Consider the following 23,216-nt stretch of genomic DNA (forward strand, 5'->3'; position numbering starts at 1 on the left):
TAATCAACCGATTGACTTGAAATTTTAAACTTAAGGTCCTTATACCATTAGAATCCGACAATAAGAAATTCAATAAAATTCAATTCAAGATGGCGGAAAAATGGCGGATAATTACTAAAAAACTATGTTTTTCACGTTTTTCTCGAAAACGGCTCTAACGATTTTCTTCAAATTCATACCATGGATAGCTATTTATAAGCCCTATCAACTGGCATGAGTCTCATTTCTGGGAAAATTTCAGGAGCTCTGTAATATTCTTGAGAAAAATGGCGGATAATGACGAAAAAACCATGTTTTTCACGGTTTTCTCGAAAACGGCTCTAACGATTTTCCTCAAATTTATACCATGGATAGCTATTTATCAGATCTATCAACTGGCATGAGTCTTTTTCCTGGGAAACTAATGGGGGGTCCACCCTATCCTTGAGAAATGGACTTTGTAACCTCCATCTCGTGCATGAGGTAGGTAGGTAGGTAGAGCAGTTTATAAAAAGTACAAAGTCATAGTCAAGATATTTCATCTGTAGAACAGCTGTTTTGACGACTTTTAGAAAAATCATCGAATTTCACAATTTACACGAAGGAAAAAGTACTCTGAAAACAATAATTATATATACACATATACAGTAGTCTGATCGTAGTTGCAAATAATTATGTTGCCGCCAATAATTGTCATGATTTTATTCCCCTAAATTATTCTCGTTTGAGAATGAGGCTTACAGTTCAATGAGCAAGGAAAGTTGTGTGAGTGTACCACACCAGATTTTTTCTTTTCTCATCATAATCATCAACATCTCATTCCACTTTATCCTCTCCTTCTAATTCTCTCCTGTTCATAATATTATTATCCTTGTACCTCATTCCCTTTTTCTTTTCTCCTGCAGTTTTCTACCTTATTTCCTTCTTAATTTACCATCATAACAACACAATCTCGTGGAAATCTTGTCAATGCTGATATAATCTTTCCTCCTCATGATAGTGTGATGTCTCGTTAATGGGTTTCAAGTTGATAATATACAATCACTCCTCAATCATTCATAGTAAATTATTTATTTATACTTTTTATTACACATAAATCATATGCATGATTATAAAAGGTCCAACAAACTTACCCAAAACTGTTAGGTAGGCTACTTTTATTTCACAAATGTTGATAGAAGTATCAGGTAGTTATTAGCAATGTAGGTCATCCTAGAAATGCATTTAATGCTTTTGAAGGGCTCAGAGAAATAATGCACTTGTCACAAAAGCAAATTTTACAGCAGAACGTTTTCGAAGAAAATGCTACAAGAACTCTGTTCATTTTTCCTCTGAGTGAACTTGTTCGCTATCACATGTCAAGCCATGGACTTTGTATTTTACTATTCTGTAAACTATTCAATCTTCCGCTAATATCTAGGACTATGTTCAATATATCTCTGTAAGATTTTGCATGGAAATAGTAGCCTATAGCATGATAGCCAACTGCTGCAATGAAAATCTCAATTTTGAATATATTATTCCTCTGAGCCCTTTATTTTGTATTCTAGGTACCTTGGTTATTATGAATCAAACTTCTATTGTCAGTCTTCCTTCTGCATTATTTGTTCTCTTTTGTGATAATCTATTGTAAAATTGATATGTAAACAGTTTGAATACAAATGAATAATTTAGATAATTATTAGATGAATATATCATTTTTCCAATCAATATAGTGAAGCGATATTGATAGCAATCTTGTTCTTCGATGTTACGCTGTCCTCCTACATTTGGGACAAGGTCAAAGCAGCACAGTTGCCTAGTGGCTTGATTCGTCGCTTTCACTTTCAATAATATTTCAGACTACCTCAACGTCTAAATTATGATTACAGAGTCAGTTAATACAGACATCGTACCATGGAGCGCAATATAGAAATATAATTTCTGTATTTTTGATAGATGTTCTCACTTAATCCAGGTAGTAAGCGTTTATTATCTCAATTATTGACATCAACAAAAAATCGTACATTATACATAAATAAATGAAAATTAAAACTTAAAGTACCGTACCCTTCTTCAACTTTTTCAACATTTGAATTCTCAAAAGCTTTGAATTTTCAAGTTACTAAATTAATGTTACTTCAATTAATGTTCAGTAATATTTTCACCTAAATTGAAAATAAGCTTGAAATTCGAGAAAATGTTATTATTTCATTTACAAACTGTTGGCAACTGTTGATTCTATTAAATCATTCACTATGAAGAGATAGCAAACTTCGTGTGTCTCCAGCCTTATTGTCCTGTCACCAGCTGGCTTGGATCTTTGAATGTAGACTTAAGATGGGCGGGAACACTAGCGTCAGGTGATAAATTTTCATAACTGCAAGGAAAGTAGTGTGAGTGCGCCACACCAGATTTTTAGGTTTAAGGTGTGTAGCTTGTAATAGGAGGTTGAAAAAGCCTAATTAAGTGTAATATTTAACTATAATTTGGTGTCTTAATTTTCAAGTTGAAGAAAGGGTAGGCTACTTCCAATTTAATTTCTATACAAATACGAGTAGCCCTGTATTACTGTATATCATAGAATTATGAAATGTTGGTTTCAAATTATATCTTACTAGGGAAGTACATGATGAAAAAGTCAATTTCAAGCTAGCTCACTTTTCCAAAAAAAATATTTGTTGATAAAAACGCGGTGAAATCTGTATGAATAGAAGTGATATTGAATTAAATTGATATAATCTTGTAAGTTTAAAATTTTGTAGCTTCTGTATTTTTGTGTCATTTTAAAATTTAACAGAAAATGTTTTTAAAATTTAAAATTTAAATAAATAAATTTAAAATTTAAATGTCATTTTAAAATTTAACAGAGTCAAGTTGAGAACCTGAATAGTAGCCTATCTATCAATCAGTTATTGGATTGATTTGTGAATTTTTGTGATTATGAAATAACCTCCTTTAGTATTAATAAAATATTTGTGTACTAAATTGAAAAAATAGTTAGTAGATTTTGATAGAATACCGTACCATTGTGCATGATTGAATAAATAAATAAACTAACTATCGTTGAGTATTATCCAAGTTTGAAACTACCAAAAAATGACTTGTATACAAAGATAATACCCACTTGGATAGACTTTAAGATCTTGGACCGATTACATAAAATTTCTCCTGAATAACTATTATACATCATAGCATACCCTACTATATGCAAAGTTGGCTACTAATTTAAGAATGAGAAAACTTGGTATCTGATGGTAATAGCCTAGTTCTCTCATCATGTTAAGAAGAGTATCAAAGTTTATATATTCAGTATGGATAAGAGTTTGAAGTCTCAAAGATATTTTGGAAGAGATCAAATTTGAACTTCACCAAAAAAAATTTCTACAGCTCCATCCAATGTTATCTATTTCCAGAATGTATGAAACCAACTCATCTTGTCCAATTTCAATTGAATATTGCATCAATAAATTAATGTATAAATTTCTGACCAAAGATATTCATTGTAAGGGAAAAAAGTATTTAGGAACAAGTTTCATACCTTTCTAATTTCATGCACGAAGATAACACATTTTATTAAGACTTGACGCTTCATTATAATATGTCGGAGGATTATGCAGAGAAAACGTGATTTATAAGGAAAGCTATCTGTATAATTATTTATTGCATATTGGCTCGCCGTTTTTCCAACAACTTTTTATCTTTCTTTTGTATCTTTTAATAGCCTCTGTCCTCGGTGCATAGAGGACTACTGCAACTAAACTACTACTTCAACAATATTCGTGATACACCAATTGCATTCCGTATCATGAAGCAACGAAACTACCAAGCAACGCAACAGCTTTGTATCATTTTTATAATGACATCTAATAGCGGCAAAGCAAGGCCCAAGTCCCACAGTCTTCCGCATACAATGCAGTGAGAAAGAAGTTACAGCTCTTATGAACAGTAGTCTGTTGATAATATCTTCTTTCTTTCTCAACAGTACTATACCGGTACCTACACAACCAGAGTCGATCTCTGTTTATCCTAGAGCGAACGTGGAAAGAGCGTTTTGTTCAATTTGATTATTCAATGATGTGGGAAACATATTTTTTCTACCTGAATAACTACCGGCATTTTCTTACATCAAGCTAAATTATTCCTAAAGTGTAGCTACAGGTATTTTCCTACATTACACTAAATTCCTACAGTGTCGAACCTCATGGAATAAACACTCTTCTCTTCAGCAGAAGATTTCCAATACAGAGAGCTTCAAAAACTTGTTGAAAAAATGTGAGTATTATCTATAAGTATTTAAGAAATATGGCTTAATTTCTAATAACTATTATACCAATTCAAACATAGGAATCTAGCCTACTCTATACCGATTCTTAACTCAAAACAATAATAAAAATTGATTATTCTCCCATTCACAAATTTATAGAAGAAATAGTGTATTTCATATAGTGTTAGAAGAATAAGTTGGCATACAAAAATATTATTAAACTAATATAATTATACGAGTACCTATGTGGTAGAACTTGCACTACATTCGCAATACAGAATTTCAATAATATTCTGATTCCACCTCAAAATATATGGAACGTGAAAAGGATTTACATAGAATGATCAACAGATGGAAGAAATTTATTCTCCTAATAATCAAATAACTTGGACTATCTAAGAAATTGTTTTTATTGTGGATCTACAAATTTTCTGGTTACTATATAAGTTGATACATTTGGGTTGATACATTTCAATTACAGGGAGGAATATGCATTATACTAAATTGGTTCCAAGTGTTACATTACTATACCGTACACATCATATTCCAATATATCGTAGTATTCTCTCAAATTCAAATTCATTTATCCTATTATATTGAGCGAGCAATTTCTGTATTTATATATCTGGTTATTTATGTTTAACGGATCTCGAAAACGGCTATAACGATTTTCACGAAATTTGGAACATAGTATGTTTATGATATAAAGATTCGATTGCACTAGGTCTTATCCTTGGCAAAACTCGTTGAACGACATTAAAAGGATAATTCATCCTTGGCTGAAACAGCTGTGGATATTAAAAAAGTGAGTGAGCGAGTATGTGAAAAATCAAAATATCGCATCCCCGAAATTCATAAGATGACATAAATTATTATAGCCAGCTGCGAAAAATTAACTCAATCATTTTAGAGAATAATTGTGTTCTGTTTATCAATAAATAAAAATAACGAGTGAAGCTCGGTGCCCCGATATTAAAAATAACGAGCGAAGTTCGGTGCCCCGATATTAATATATATAAAACGTGGAAAAGCATTCATAAAGAACGATCAACAGATGAATGGAATTTATTTTCCTAATAAAAAAACATAAACTATTTGAGGAATTGTTTTACTTGTGGGTTCAAAAATTTTCTTAATGGTAAATTAATTTGATGCATTTCAATTACAGGGAGGAATATGCATTATACTACCTATATTGGTTCCAAGTATACCTATTACATTACTATACACATCATATTTTAATATATTGTGGTATTCTCTCAAATTCAATTTCATTTATTTGCCATAAGAGTAATTAGAAATAATAAATATACCGGCAAAGAACAACTTGTGCGCCGGTAACCACGATAAACATATTAAAAGGAAAAGAAAAATAGAGCTTATTTTAAACAATCAAACTAAATAAAACTACGGAGAACTATGTCAAACCCCAATCATTACAAACGATAATATTCAAGGCATTGAAATAAAATAAAAATCATCAAGTACGGTACCCTTTTTATAAGTTATCAATTCACAACATATTTCAATAATTTTGGTAGCTCTATATGAAGGAAAATTAAATATATAAAAGAGATCACAATTATGTTGTCTTTCGCAGCGATTGAAAATCAAACAATAACTCATCAACACTAGGCATTAATATTGTTGGTTCAACAACAAAACAGTTTAACGAAGCTCTTTTATTTGACAATTCTACTGAAGTTATAGCCCTATAGTTCAGTTTTCAGTGTCACAATAAAATGAATTGAAATGCCTAAAATATAATTTATGAGATGTGTAAGGTATAAATAATTTTATATGTGAGCTTATACACCTTGTATTTTCCCCATCACGCATTTATACAATTTATATTCTGGATAAGAATTCTATCAATATCCAAGTTTATTTATTCAGGTTACAGGTAACAGTGGTCCCTCGGATTCTGAAATGAATATCATGCTTATCATGATAATTTTGAATAAATTATGCCTACTGTACATAATAATATTCATATACTATGAATATGACGAATACACACTCATTCGTGTGAATTCAATTTGTTAAATTGTATTGCATTCATGGATTAATATTCATGTGAATAATTTTGCTTCTTGAATGAATTTATCAATCAATCTAAAGTTTCCGTTGTCTATTTAATCATAAATTTAATAATTAAAATGTGAGGCTGCACAAAAAAAAATGTCTCAAACCTGAAGCTGAAAGTCTTGGTTACCGGTACATCAGAATTTTCTCAGACTCTAATATCTATCAGAATTTAGTACAATTAATAACGTATATATACTCGAATACTTTTAAACAAAATGCTTAAAACTTCAACAATATCTCGTGAAATTCTTCTTCAATTTCTTTGTAAAATCAACTCCAGAATCATAATAAAAACTTATCATAAGATACGGTACTCCACTATGAGAAATTTGAATGCAAGCATGAGAAGAAATCTTGAGAGCCAACAAAATTTCATGAGAGTTGATTCTATGGATTTCCAATGCAATCAAGTGTTGGAGCTCCACTTGAGTTTCATATTTGAATAAGTAGTCAAGGTAAGAGCGCAACAATACAAGGCAAGTGGAGATTTATAAATAATGCAAAAGGTACCTTTCAACCTCATGGAGAAGACTACACAATAATTGTTTATAATTTCATCTATTGACAATATTTGTTAATACTATTCAAATTATTTTAATACCATATTACTATTCCTCTCTTCTCTGTTATCTACATGAAACTTATTGAAGTTGGATCATTACCTGTGAATATGGTAATAATTGAAAGAATTATACATTTATGTTGTCAATATCACCATTAATATAAATGTATTATATTTTTTAATAATATGGAGAAATGCCACATGCAGCATCTCTTCCCATACAATCAAATTAGCTTCGGTACGGTAATGAATTCAACTTTGAATTTTCCACTATTATGTATTATCATAGAGAAACAATAACGTTAGTAGATATCCCATGGTATAGGGCGTTTATGTCGCAACTTTTACTGTTATCTCAAGCCGATAGTCCACGTAGTTCTTTCCCAAAAAGGTGTATGACGCTCGTAGTCTCTCATACTGTGCCGCTCACACAATCTCAACCGGCCAAAACAGTAAAAATCCACAATAATCTATAGTAATCGGCTTGAGATAACAGTAAAAGTTGCGACATGAACGCCCTATACTATGAGATATCTACTAACGTTATTGTTTCTCTATGGTATTATCCACACCATTAATTGAGTCCACAAGAGATTGATAATATGGTGTAACAACCGAAATTATTTTTTAAAATATTTCAATAGCGACAATTTCAAGCCGTGACATGAATCTATAAAATAGGACACATTATCTTCACGCCATTATAGTAGTTCCCTTCGAATACTACATATGGTTTCAGCACTGTCAAATTTCAAACCTATAATATTATTCCAGTAGCTGGGTTGCTATGGAATGAATCAGTTTTCCTTATTGAAACATTTCAAATAGTTTTATCATATGAATATAATATAATAAAGAAATTAATGAATAAATTCTTGGTCCTTGCTTAGTTTTCAAGTAGATACCTTCTAGTGATCACTCAGACTTCATAACATTCAAGTGCTATCGCAATGATAAGTGCCGCACATGAAATTTGATTGCTTTAATCCCTTACTTTTTGTAACACATTCAAACAGGTAGCACGTGAGATTTCAATTACAGACACTTTTAATAGACAAGACTTCTCATGTTTGAAGAGTATTATATTAGATACTTCAGAAAACTAGAGGAATGAGTAACTAATAAATCATTCAGTCTATCTTGCATGATGAGAATGATTTCAGTACGGATTTTTTCAAGTCATGGAATTAACACGCATCCACTAAAATTATATTTGAAGTCTTGTATTTTGGAACTTTTGGCGGATGAGGCGTAATTTTTAAAGCTGTTCCAATGCAGGCTAAATTAGTTTGAATAATGTAAAGAGACTTCTTATAGAGTCAACTTAATTCTTTCATCTACCACTTAGGCCTACTATACTTGTTTCAATTGACTACAAGTTGCTATTAAAAACTTCACATACACTCAAATAGATTGTGACAAAATATTTATATAAAATAATCTGATACTAGCTGTTGTGTTTTATATATAAAAGAGTTTTCAAAAGCAAAAGGGACTATGGAATTATTTTTATTAATGAAAATATTTATTATTTACTCTACTACCAAAATTGAATAATTTACAATTTGTACAAAAAACCCTCCAAAATAAGACAAGGGCCGATTACAAAATCCTGTTAAATTTTAACAATGACGATTAAATACCACGATAACCATTCGTTTCAAAAAACATTCTCGGATTGGTTCTCGTGGCTTTCACCAATTATTATTATAATTTAACTGTCTTTTGTGCAACCCAAGGACTATTTTACATATTTTTAAACATATATAACTAAATTAACCCTTGAAGAGATAATTCATTTTGTAGTATATTATATACTATTGAAATGATTGTGAGAGAGAAACTACTAGTAAGAGAAGAACCCTAATGAAATATTTCTCTCCAGAATCTAGATAGATGACATAGATAGGAAATACTATTATAGACATTACCTGGATATTTAGAATTCTCTCCACACGTATTTAGCTTTCCTGGAAATATAAATTTGAAAGTTGTTTCTACATTAAACGGATTATAATTGAAATTGTTGAATAAAAGAGAAAACTATCATCTCACAAGAAAAAAATAAAAAATGTGAATTATTCTACTTAGGAGTGGTAAATTTTTGTTGTAAATTACTGGAATTTCATAGAAAGAACCGGGACAGCACAGCATGATTTTTTACTAGCAAAAAATATATAGAAGAATTTTTCAGAGCAAAGATAGACCTGTATCAAGTTATGTTCAAATCGTAATGAAGGAGTATACGCCTAGAAATAATTAAGAGAAAACGAATGGATGCGAATTAGAGATGAGGAGAATGATAGAGATGGAAAATAAATGATTAGTAGAAGAAGATAGAGAAGAAAAAGAGCAGATTAAAGCTCAGCGAAGGAACAGTAGGTCAATCATCTTTGAATTTAGTATTCATGAAACGTAGGCTAATCCCAAAGCTTGACTATTTATTTTCTATATAGCTGATGTTCACGATTGATTGAAAGGAAAGTATCCAACATATTGGCTTTATAAAAATTCTTGTTCAAACAATGAATAAAATAGGTAGGCCTATTTCACGTACTGAATCAGACAAACTTAGTTCAGCACATATATTAGAAGGACCTCGAACTTGTGTATAGCTATTGTTGGCTATTCTATTGTAGATTAGTTAGTGGAGAACTTCTAAAGAGATGCTTCAAATTGCTGCTCGCATGAAAAAAATTCAAATCTACATTCACAATAAAAGTGCAATAAAAGCCTATCCACAATCCATAATGTAGACAGCATAGATTTAACATATCCGCCACAACATTTTTCACTACATTAATTTCCCTATCAACATATTTTTTGTTTTATTTTCTCTAATAACTCTGAATTCTTATTTCAACACAATTCAAGTTACCGTACATAGTTTTTTGAGGAGTAGTATAATACAGTATTGTATACCGTAGGGAAAACGAAACAAATATTATTAGCACATAAAAATATGTTAATACATTTTGTTGAATAAATATTAGTCTGAGCGAATAATTTTGGCATAGAGAACCGATAGCATAAAGTAGATATCCCATGGTACAGGGCGTTTATGTCGCAACTTTTACTGTTTTCCCAAGCCGATAGTTCATGTAGTTATTCTTTCTCATGCAGCTGTGTGACGCTGGTAGTCTCTCAAATTGTGCCGTTCATACACACTCACCCCAACAAAACAGTAAAAATTGACAATAATCGACAGTAATCGGCTTGAGATAACAGTAAAAGTTGCGACATAAGTTCCCTATACCATGGGATATCTACTTACGCTATTTCTTCTCTATGATATTGGCACGTGTGGTTCTAAGAAAGAGCAGTTGTTATCCCGTTTCTCATTCAATAGTGGTTGGACCTGTTAAGATGAATAATAATAATTATTATTTCCAGTAGGTACGGTACCGCGAATACTTAAAAAAAAATCGAGGAGTTTTTTCTATTTTTAGTACTACCTTTATATTCAATGTAATATTCTTACATTCGTTATATCACGATACGGTAATGCAATTTATTTTCGAGATTCTTATTCCTAAATTAATCAAATAATTCATCAGAACGTAACTGTATAAGTACCGTATATATTTACCTGTTGATGTAAGTATGATAAATATGTCTTTGAGACTGGTTGAACAAGCTGGAGACTATGAAGCCAGTTACACACATATACATTTTTGGACGTTCAATTTTTTGCAATGCTTATACTGTACTATCAGTTTAAACGGAACTTGAGAAACATCGTCTGTTTAATATAATTTTTAAAGACGGCAAAAATAGTAGGCTACTAACAAAAATCGAAGTGTGGTCGAATCTAAAGTTCATTTTTCGAAGTCTAAATCGAAGCCTTTGTAGGTTTACCTACTTTTAAGCTTCGAGCAACGATCACATATGTGATGCAGGTGTTTGCTTTTAAACTGGTTCAAACATTCGAGACAGCTTTTACGGACTTTACACGTACTTCAGATCTTCAGTAGGAGCTCGGCTATTAAACAGAAAGGTTGTAGCCTACTTGACCACGGTATTTAGATGAAAATCTTCTTCCATATACCGTGTACGGTACGGTACTTGACTGTTTCTTCGCTTATTGCATCAATGATTAGAAGTTGTTTCGCTTAGATTCGGTAGTGTGCGTCTGTGCGATTGCAAAAAGTTGCGTGTTCCAACTGTATCAGTGTGACAAAATTCGTTTTTTGTTCAATCTGTAGATCACCACATCTGCGTGAAAATTAGCGTGAGGTTAATTTTCAGGAAGTTATCAAGAGAAGATCGATCCAAGTGGAAGTGTGCAGTCTGTAATGAAAAGGAAAAATTGTTGGGGGAAATGAGGAAAATTATTAGTGAAGAAACTAAAAAACTTTAGCTTTGGAAGTCCGATCACTAAGAAAGGAATTTGACACAATAAACTCTAACATGGTTGAATTTAGTAAAACGATAGACTCGTTTTCAGAAATAATTAATCATGCTCTGGAATCCTTTAAGAGAGGGCAGCTTGAATTGAAAAATGATATTGATATACTTGAGAGAAGATACTCGGAATTGGATGAGATAACACAGACTATTGGTGAGATAGAAGATCATTTGTTTTATATACCGCCGGAATAGAAATTCATGGGCTGCCGATGACAAAAATTGGAGATAAATTATTAAAACTATCAGTGCAGCTGCTAGGGAACTGAAAATTGAATAACAGCGAACAGACATTACTGTCAATCACTCCTGTTTAGGCCTACATCAGAAAATTATTATGTGTCTCCTATACTATTTTTTCCATAGTACTGTATCAAAGGACAATTATTGGATAAACGGTTATAAAAAAGTATCGAAATGAAGTGGAAAAAACAAGAAATGACACAAAAGCTAATTTCCAATCTAACAACATAACTTACAGAAATCTTACTGTATTTTTTTAATAATATTTAAGAAAAGGTTACTCAGATTAAAATTTTTATTTAAATCTATAGAAATCTTACATATAGGCTAGTGTTTATTAAGGAAAATTCATCTCCACACAACAAAAAACTGTTATATGATTGAGGCGAAAAAATTCATAATAGGGAGTATTGATATGATAAAATTGCAATGCATGGACAAGAAACGGAAAAATCTACATACGAAAGGAAGAAAACTCCAGAGAAAAGAGGATATAATTTAGCTACTTTGAATGGGCAACAAACTTCCAGTACAGACGTCACGAGGAAAAAATGAACAGTGATATTACATTTATTTTGATACTATTCTATTGGTCCTGCTTATGAACTCATATTATTTATTCAATACTGATTAAACATTTTTGAACAAAGATCTTCACCAAATTACCTGGTTGAGTTCTCTATTTTGTTATGAACGATTTCGACAACCTATGTGAGTTGAGGGAACGATGTATTTGTAACGGAAGAAATAGATGATTAGTTGAACTATGATTTACTTCTTCTTAACTCCACTGGCGAACAAGAGTTTCTTATGTCACTGGTTTCCACTTATACAGTAATTTTTATTTTGTAATTTATGGTAATACATTTTCTCTTGCTTTGTTGTAGGCCTACTGAGTTTTATGATTAAAAAATGTGTGAAAAATATATTTGAATTTTGTAATCTTACTCAGGAAATCATCATCATCATCATCATCATCATCATCATCATCATCATCATCATCATCATCATCATCATCATCATCATCATCATCATCATCATCATCATAATCATCATCATCATCATCATCATTATTGGCACTACAGCCCATGTAGAGCCTTAGCCTTCACAGCCACATCCTTCCATCCCTCTCGACATTCTGCTATTCTTCTCCATCTTACTCTTACACCCAGTCTTCGCAAATCCTCCTCCACATCGCCAACCCACCGCTTTCTTGGTCTTCCTTGTAGGCTAATCTTCTTCCTCCGGGTTTGCCTTCCAGCACCATTTTTGGCACCCTCCCTTCCGGCATTCTGCACACATGATCAGCCCATCTCAGCCTCATACTTTTCACAACAGATAGAATACTGATGGTCTCCTCGAACAATCTTCCTAGTTCCTCGTTTGTTCTTATCCTCCATATTTCATTTTCCTTGATTGCTCCAAAAATTCTTCTTAAAATCTTTCTTTCCCATCTCTGTAGCAGACCTTATTCTCTTCTAGTCAATGTCCAAGCTTCGGCCCCATATGTCACTATTGGTCTTAAAACTGTTGTGTAAATGTTTTTCACAGGAAATACTGAATATTTGTTAAACATGGAGCATCTTGGTTGTAACAGAACTTAAGACTGGTGACTTGAAATGTAAATCAAACCGGAAACAATTAATGATTTTTCTCAGTTTATAACTTTATATGAGATAATTGGAAACAAAATTCTTGCAAACATAGTTGCATTTGAAAATGAATGATTTTTCATTAATCACAATTTAAATTATGGCTCATATAATATTTTTTTCTCAAGAATCTTCCCATATCCACATATTATGTTCAATTCAAAAGTTAACAAAATGTTTGAAGGTTTTTCTGGTTGTACATTTGTGAGCTACTAGTACCGGTATAGATTCAGAAACATTACATGTAGTTTAACCTAACAATACTAACTACAACTCTACCAAAATAATAATGCTGAGAACCGTACGGAAAAGCTACCTATACAAATTCCAGGTAAATTCATTCTAACTTGACTAATTATCGTCAATTAAAAGTGTCATTTTTAGGTGAGTTGTTATGTATCTCTTAAAAAAGTTGACGACATGAAAAAATAAATCACCATACAGTAGAAGATTGGAAAATGAAAACTGTATGTCACACTGAACTACGTCAAAAATCACAATATTTCAAGCTTTTGTTATCCAAGTTGGAAAATTGACGAGGATGATAGTTTTAACTTATAGAGGTGCTTCAAGAATTAGGTACCGTAAGAATTACTTTCATATATTTTTTCAACGTCATCAATAGTTTTTTTATTACTATAACAAAAGTGAATGAATTATGAGCTATTCTTGGTGAAAAGTCTTGAAAGGCATGGGAAAATATGTCTATTCCTGTACATGAATGCTACCTACTTTTGTTTTCAATAGTAAACGTTCTCACATAAATAACCACTTTTGCTTGTCCTTGAAGACTTCACTAAAAATACTGCTCACCTACTGAAATATATAGGTACCGTACCTACAAAATATTTTCTATGGTGTCTTCAAGAACTATGTTATCTTTACCATCTTCATAAAATAGTATAATTTCTCAAAAAATCTTTAAATGGTTAAAACAACACAGTTTTATTTTTGTCACATTCACATTATTTATTAGAATTGTACACAGGCCTGCAGTTTCGTGTTGAAACCAACACATCTTTAGGCAGCTGTAGTACAGCACTTGCAGTCCTGTGAACAAGTCTATATTGAGGTCCACATTATAATGTGGCAGTGAAGAAAGATAGCAGAACAACGTTGCCGATCCTCTGTCTTGTCAATGCCTCCTAGCTGATACAGGTTTATCGATGTAATATTAACTGTTCATTCTGCTCGTTTAATATAATCAATTATATTTTATCAAGCAAGAAATTATATTTTTCAATAATTTCAAAATGCATTTCCTTAATTAAGATTAAATATTTTGTTAATTAATTACCGTACGGTATTAATTCTACATTGTTGAAAGACGATCTGGCAACAGAGCAAAGCGAGAAAGAAATAGCGCTATTAGTTTTGTTGAATGATAGACAAGGATAGCAATACTAATTCCAAACAAACACAGCCATTATAACGTGAACCTCACTATAATAAATGTAAATGTGACAAAAAAACTATGTTTTTTCAATTATGGAAAAATTCCACAACATAAATTCTCATTCAACATAGTTTAAATGGTTGTATTCTGCCCAATGAGAAAATATCCAGTTATACTGTATGTATAAGCCATATAAGGTATACTAATTTGACAATGGTATGATATTGAAAATTATTTTCGGCGAAGGAGCCTAATATCTGAAGTTCTAAATGTATAATATGTCACTACTTATAGTAACTCGACTGTAAAAAATATAAGAAAATCAAAGGAATCCTTTAACTTTCCACAAATGATTTGTATAATCATTATTATGTGTTGTGATGGTGATGTTGTGGTACCGGTAGGTATCCATATTTAAAAAAATCTACTCTTTGATGTCAAAACTACTACCTAATTCATTAACAAAATTTGAAATTACCAGTTTTGGTCCTTACATTATTATTAATCTCTCTAGAGTTCTCGTTCAGAGGGATTGATTTAGAGATTTTAGAGAGATTGAAAATGGTGTAAAAACCGAAACTAGCATCTCGATTTGTTAATTAATGGTTTTCGAAAAAAATCTAAGATACAAAGACCTAACATTTTGCTGGAAGCCTTTCGCTGAGATCGCAGGTTTGATGACACAACAATGTATGTCGACTGTGTATCCTGCATGTTTATCATACATTCATGTTCTATCTTAAGTGGTCAGCCTAATGTGGTGACATCTTTCTTTAGTTCAGAGACTATGGATAGCTGCAAATCCTTATTTATTATCCTAAAATCTAAGGAAATATCATGGGGCAAAATAAACCCCAAGAAAATATCCATTTAAGATCCTATAGAGTCTTAGGTGACTATTCATTCTGTGTGTTAATAACGAATGCCTCTATTTTGAAAATTCTACACAAACACAACTTCACTCCTTGACCGTAAATCAAACAGTAATAAGAATAACAGACTAGTTCTAGTAGGTCATTTAAGTAGTTGTGTAATGTCAAATAACTCAAAGACAATTCAATGGTTTCAATCCTTCTAGAACAACATAAGGATGAGTAATTCGTTATTAAAACTGGTTGAAATCAGTTATATCAGCTACTGCTACTAGTTTTTACTGGCATATATCATCGGCATGTCTTATTGATTCACTGAGTGTTGATACAGTGTATTTCAATTCGTTGTAAATTATCTGACATGACCTGTGATCTCACAATACTCTGACAGAGTTTGTTTGAATTTCTAATAAACTTCATTTTTACTTTCCTTGCCCTATTACCATAGGTAAGAAAAGTATTGCTTTCCAAAAAAAATTAAGGTAGGTACCCTAATTTCAAGTTTTCTATACGTTTCAAGTTGAGTCCAAAAACATGATTTTTGGGTGTTGGTCTGTGTGTGTGTGTATGTGTGTATGTCTGTGAACACGATAACTCCATTCCTAATCAACCGATTGACTTGTAATTTTAAACTTAAGGTCCTTATACCATGAGGATCCGACAATAAGAAATTCAATAAAATTGAATTCAAAATGGCAGATAATTACTAAAAAACCATGTTTTTCACGGTTTTCTCGAAAACGGCTCTAACGATTTTCTTCAAATTTATACCATGGATAGCTATTTATAAGCCCTATCAACTGACATGAGTCTCATTTCTGGGAAAATTGCAGGAGTTTCGTAATATTTTTGAGAAAGATGCCGGATAATCACTAAAAAACAATGTTTTTCACGGTTTTCTCGAAAACAGCTTTAACAATTTTCTTCAAATTTATACCTTGGATAGCTATTTATAAGCCCTATCAACTGACATAAGTCTCATTTCTGGGAAAATTGCAGGAGCTCCGTAGTATTCTTGAGAAAAATGGCGGATAATTACTAAACATGTTTTTCACGATTTTCTCAATAATGACATGACCGATTTTTTTCAAATTCATACCCTGTATAGTTATTTATCAGCTCTATCAACTGGCATGAGTCTCCTTTCTGGGAAACTAATGGGGGGTCCACCCCATCCTTGAGAAATGGACTTTGTAACCTCCTTCTCGTGCATGATGTAGGTAGGTAGAGCAGTTCATAAAAAGAACACATAGACGAGATATGTCATCTGTAGAACAGCTGTTTTGACGACTTTTAAAAAAATAATCGAATTCCACAATTTACACTAAGGAAAAAGTACTCTGAAAACAATTATATATACACATAAATACAGAAGTCTGATCGTAGTTTCAAATATGTTGCCGCCAATCGTCATTATGTTATTCCCCTGAATTATTCTCGTTTAAGAATGGGGCTTACAGTTCAATGAGCAAGGAAAGTAGTGTGAGTGTACCACACCAGATTTTTTTTTGTTACATTGTTTAGGATTCCCTAATAATTTTGATGGATTGTTTCTAACTCCAAATTATTAATATTATACAATGAAACGATAAAGCAATGATATGATAAATTTGCACTACCCCATGATCAACGAGCAAATTTTTGAAACTACATATTTGGAGAGAAACATTAGAGAGTGAGATTTATTATCTTTTAAACTGTCAGCATGAGTTGAATGGAAACCATTAGGTTAGGCTATAATGGATGCTGACAGTATGAAGTGAATTTCATTCTAGTCAATATTGAAGACAGAGATTGTATTGTCTCAATGATAATATATTGTTCAGTGAAATCATCACATACAAACGGCCTTGACATTGGTTGAAATTAAGCGAACTCGTGCGCGACTGTTCAATTCACCAAAATATTATCAATGTACGGTAACTTGACATGCTCTAAAAACTAGCATAGCTCATTATTTTCTATCACCAGCAGATAAATTATTTCAAGAGGTAATTACCAATATAATATTTTGATATCTTATTGGAGCTAGGACTCATCCGAATAGGCTACCTACTAATCAGTGGCGTATCCAGAAAAAAATTCGGGGTGGGGTCATAACATTGGAGTAGAAAGCACCTAAACTTTGGGTGAGACACCGGGTGGCGAGGGGGGATGGAATAAATATTTAAAAAATATACCTTCAATTTGGTGCGATTTCTCACACAATTTCCACATGAAAACAAATATTTCTTTCAAGTTTTTTTTGTGTTCATTAGGCAACTTATTATTTCGATTTTCGATTGAAAATTTCTTATATGCCTATGGGATACGTTCCCCCCACTGCTGCCAATATTTATTAAATTATATTTACTAGGCTATTGATCCTTTCTTACTGACATATTTACTACCTACAATGCTAATGTCAGTCTATTTTATATTTATCTATTTGACTATGTTGGAAATGTACGTCAAGTCCGAAAGAGCTCCACGTGGTAAGTATAATAGTTAATATCGAGGACCGAGCTTCGCTCTGGAGTACAAAAGCATAAAAACTTTATTACGAAAGAAGAAATTATAATAACATTCATTAAGAAATGTTCTATCTAATCACAGTAAATTGAGATTAATTCCCAGAGGAATGCAAAAATTTCCCTCACAAAGGCCCAGTTGCACAAAAGCCTGTTAAATTTTAATCCTGATTAACTTCACGTGAACCAAATCAGAGAAGACCATTTCAAAAAAAAGATGGATCTACTGGAATTAATCAGGATCGAAAATAACCTGGTTTTTTTGCAACTGGCACTAAGTACCTGATTGAATGATTACAAAAGTTCAACAGCTGAGTCATAATGTTGACACAGTCCCACACACATGAACTCACTCACTTCCATCACCACACGACGAAATAATTATTATCAGCTGTTTTTCCAAGGATGAATAATAATTATCTTTTTAATGTCCTTCAGCGAGTTTTCCCAGGGATGAGACCTAGTGCAATCGAATCTTTATATTATAAACCTACTATGTTCTGAATTTCGTGAGAATTGTTAGAGCCGTTTTTGAGATCCGGTGAAATACAAACATATAAACATCTAAACATATAAACATCCAAAAATATAAACAGAAGTTGCTCGTTTAATAGTATAGGATTTGCTACAAATTATGTCCCAGTTTCGACGACACTTATTAAATTTAATGGATCCTCAAACATACAAATTCAACAGATGGAAATTTCCATCTAGCTGTTTACCCTGTTGTCAATATTTGAAGTAGCAGAAGTCTTCGGGGTGAATTACAGCATTTAATTTGGATTTTCGTTCAGTAATAATAATAAAAATTTAATATAGATTTGATGGTCCATTAGATTCTATAGGTGTCTTAGAAACCAAGGCTGAGACTGCTATACAAAGTGATCTATTTGTATATTGTATATACATTATATTTCTATTTGTATTTGTGATGAATAGAGAAATATAAGAAAATAATTGGAACGGAAAGTGTACTATATAGGCCTATTACTGCCCATGAATTACCAAGATAACTCTTTATTGTGGGGAAACAAACTAATTTTCAAAAGAAGCTATTCATTGAATTGAAGCATATATCAATGGCAAAAAGATTGAAAAATGGAATTGGATCAACATGCTTTTCCTGGAGAAAAGCAATCAGTTTAGATTCATCAAGATAACACTTTGTTGTGAAGAATCGAAATAATTCTCAAAATAAAAGAAGTTATTCATTGAAGTGAAACATATATCAATGGCAAGAAGATGGAAAAATGGAATTGGATCAACATGCTTTTCCTGTAAAAAGCTACCTATGAGTTTAGATCATCAATACAGGAAAACTGCAACCAGTCTAATAAAAACCCCCTCTACCTACACAATATCGATCAATTATACAGTGACCAACTGTAAAGATCAGTGTATGATCGACTATTGAGCCAACAAATCCATTATTGCTGAACTGAGGATCCAGCACATTTACTATAGGAGCCAGCCTCTTTAGAGTATAGAATAAGAGGACTCTAGCTGCAAGTACCCTAGGTAATGACATTTTTATTCTCTTGAAGATTCATAGTTTCACTTCTATAACTTATTCAGCACCCCAAAAAACAGAGATGAATTGTTGAACTAAAAAATGAAAACATAATATGATTCTATTACGGTATGGCCTATTAGAGAAGAGATCTATTGATGTATAATATTTTATAATTCATTTATAGCCTACATACACATCGATTTTTGGACGTTTGATTTTTTGCCGTCTTTATGAATCCAGACCAAAAGATCAAACAGAACTTGACAAACATCATCTGTTTGACAATCTTTTTAATCAAATAGAATTCATAAGGACGGTAAAAAATCGTGCGTCCAAAAATCGTCGATGTGTGTGTAACTGGTTTTAGTAGATAATAACATTATAATAGTTAGTAGTCTATATACAGGAATAATTAATAATTCCAGTAATCATTATAATTTAGTTGAAATTGAATGATAATATAATTTATAGAATATTCATAGCTACAATCATTCAGCACCCCAGTAAACAGTTTAGTTAATTCTTTAACTGGAAAATAAACTATATAATAATTGTTTAATGTTAAACTATTGGAACAGATCTGTTTGACTACATCCAGCTAGTAGATGAAACAAAATTATTATATTGTAGTTGAATAATTTTTACATCCTTCAACATTACTATTATCAATGAATCATTGAAAATTCATATACTGTAATTGGAAAAATATGATGTGTCTCAATTTGTATGAACAGTAACATGTTATTTATACAAATAAACGTTAACCAAAATATACGTTTTTCCAAAACGTACTATGTATTAGTCTATGTGTAGCCTAAGATACGCTAACTTTGATTTGAAAATGAGTTTATGAGGGATATCTTGCAAAATGCTATTAGTTGAACGAATACTCAAGGATTGCCATATATAATCTATGAAAGAATCATTATTGATCAACTATTTTATTTACTCATTTCAATTTCTTATTCTATTTTATTCCATGGAGTTGAATTCATATTTAAAAATCTAACTCGAGAGATTCTAGCCGATCAAGGTAATCATTATGGTACGGTAACATTGAAGTTTCAACTTTTGAAATTTTCCGATCAAGCTCATGATTATGACTATAATATTATGATTATAATTTGTGCACTGTTACCTGTGAATGCTATTGTAATACTGCTATCTGATTTCGCAAACAATAAGAATGTATTCTCCTATACGGAAAATATAAGTACACTAGACTTATTGAATATATAATATTTTACAAGGAATATTACAATGTTTTATTACCACTTGATACGAAATATTTATGTACCTAGGTACCTATTTTAATAGGGTAATATTTGAAGCATATACAACTAGGTATCTGCTTCATGGTAAAAGTGAATTAATATTTTGAAGACACATCATGATAAAATAATTACTACTGTATATGAATTTTGTAATATATAAATAATAAATATTTCAAATTGTTTATCCGTCTATACGTTATGGGCTACAGGGCGACATTGAGTTAATTATAGGGAGAATGTAAGCCTTTATTGGGAGGAATATTTTCAGGAATGATGAAAAATTTATATTTTTCAGCAGTCAACTTCTCAAGCTCGGGGTTAATACGGTATCGAAAGAAACCAGCTCCTCAACTCCAGGATCATATAAGTAAAATAGACTGATCCAAACATCATCATGATTGAGTGAGTATTTACATTTTAATTATTTCTTAATAACCGGTAATTGAAGTTAGATTATAATACTAGATTAATCTTGACAAGATTTAGCCTAATATATTCCTAATACTAACTTGGAAATTACTGTACCGTATTATCACCCTCCCTTGTTGATTTTACCAAATCTTTGGGTTGTTTTTTAGATACGGTAAAATGATTCCAGTTTGACAATCATTATTATACAATATATTTATAGGCTACAATAATTTTATGTGATGCTGTGGGAGGTATCCATATTTATTGAAAACTAATTGATTTTGTCAAAACCTCCAATTAATTAAAACAATTAAAGATAGCCCACTGTTTTAGTTTGCTACATGTTACACCATTATCAATATATTTCGAGTGAATCTGGAGTTGAGTAGGTACCATACCTAATTAAGTTTCACCAGGTTTTCACCAGTGGTTATGGATAAAAAGTGCTGAGTAGTAAGTAAGTGAGCTGAGTTTACTAGAGATTGATAATGGTGTAACAACTGAAACTATAGTGAGGTCCACGTTATTATGGCAGTGTAGGAAGATAGGAGAAAAGGGTTGCCAGATCTCAGCCTTGCCACCCAAACAGCTGATACTGGTATATCTGATCAATTTAACTGTTCATTATTGATGAAAATAGTTAATCATATTTTATCTGTCGAGAAAATATATTTTTTAAAGATGTAATAATAAATTTTCATGTTAGAGATAAAATATTTCGTCGAAATTATTTGAATTTCTACATTGTTGATAAACGATGTGGCAACATCGCAATGCGTGAAAGAGATAGCGCCATCTGCTTTGTTGAACGATAGACAAGAATAGCAACACCATTGCAAATCATACACTGCCATTATAACGTGGACCTCACTATAGTAGGGTATTTCTAATTGTTTTAATAAATTAGTGGTTTTGACAATATCAAGTCATCTTCATTGAATACAATAATTTCATTTACCAGCGTTAATAAATATTTATTTTTTATTTTTCAGAATTTGTAATTTGTTTCAATATAATTTATATTAAAAAGGGGAAAATTTAGTGTAGTTTTGATTGATAAGAAGTGTCAGTTCTTAATAACCTACAGGAATAACGGAAATCTTAATTAATGTATAAAACCTGATGAAATTAAAGCTCTAGATATCGATTCTTATGCAATCAATATTTTTAGAATGAATTATTGCATAATTAGCTAATAATAAATTATTACGCAGTTTTGAAATTAAAAGGTCAATATCAAAGTTTAATTAGTTATGTATGTAAAGGCTCATATTACATAAATGATATGTTGCTAAGCTAAAGATAAACTTTTTTAGCAAGGAAATTCCTACACAGTCTGCCCGAGTTCTCACAATGAATGCCTTGCAATATTAAAACCAGTAGGTCACAAACATTTGAATGAATTCGTCTCAATCAGTATGATGTCAATAGTCCACAGAGCGGACTAGGCTTCTCCTCAAACTTGTGACAGTGGTTTATTGTGCACATACCTGATTCTCTAAAACCAAATTTATATCATGTCCATCTCGTCAAAATTTCTTCTCATCTAAAACGCGGAGTGGGGAAATGATTGTAAAATTTTACAGTGATTGATTTTGTTTATTGTTATACTCTTTATTTGTCAAAAATGGAATTTTTTGAAAAGTGAATTCTTAGTAATGCTCTAATTTTCTCAATTTCAAACGTTGTTGAAGATAGTACTTGTATGAAATACTGCAAAGTGAAATTGGAATTATGCTAAACCTTAATTATTTATAACGAAAAATATTACTAAACGAATAGGGTAATAGTTAAAGCATATAAAACTAGGTCTCTGCATAATAAAAGTGGATCGATATTTTGAAGAATCATCATTATACAATAATTACTATACTGTATTTTGTTGCCTTATCAATAATCTGATACAAAAGTTTATTAAATGAATAAAGATTTAGATATGTGAGAAGATATCAACATTTCAAAATATTAACTAATGAGTAAAGATCTAAGTTATACCAATTATTTCTTAAATATTTGAATTCAATATTATTCCAATCACCTTAATTGAATTTACTATTGAAATA

The 23,216-nt window shown here is 31.5% G+C and overlaps 1 protein-coding gene across 4 annotated transcripts in view; it reads left to right on the forward strand.

The window, feature by feature from the left end:
• The first annotated feature begins 3,854 nt into the window (after positions 1-3,854).
• Positions 3,855-23,216, forward strand: part of LOC111049370 (scoloptoxin SSD14) — a 53,234-nt gene continuing 33,872 nt past the window's right edge. The window contains exons 1-2 of one of the 4 annotated variants that reach the window (XM_022335738.2): positions 3,855-4,233; positions 21,041-21,144. In XM_022335738.2, coding sequence (XP_022191430.2) covers positions 21,137-21,144 — 8 coding nt within the window. In that variant the 5' untranslated portion in view covers positions 3,855-4,233; positions 21,041-21,136. Of the gene's footprint in view, positions 4,234-19,350; positions 19,474-21,037; positions 21,145-22,513; positions 22,726-23,216 lie in introns of those variants that run through there. The other 3 variants (XM_022335670.2, XM_039436394.1, XM_022335527.2) reach the window with 3 other exon arrangements.

The sequence above is a fragment of the Nilaparvata lugens genome, chromosome 10 (assembly GCF_014356525.2).
Source record: "Nilaparvata lugens isolate BPH chromosome 10, ASM1435652v1, whole genome shotgun sequence".
NCBI lineage: Eukaryota > Metazoa > Arthropoda > Insecta > Hemiptera > Delphacidae > Nilaparvata > Nilaparvata lugens.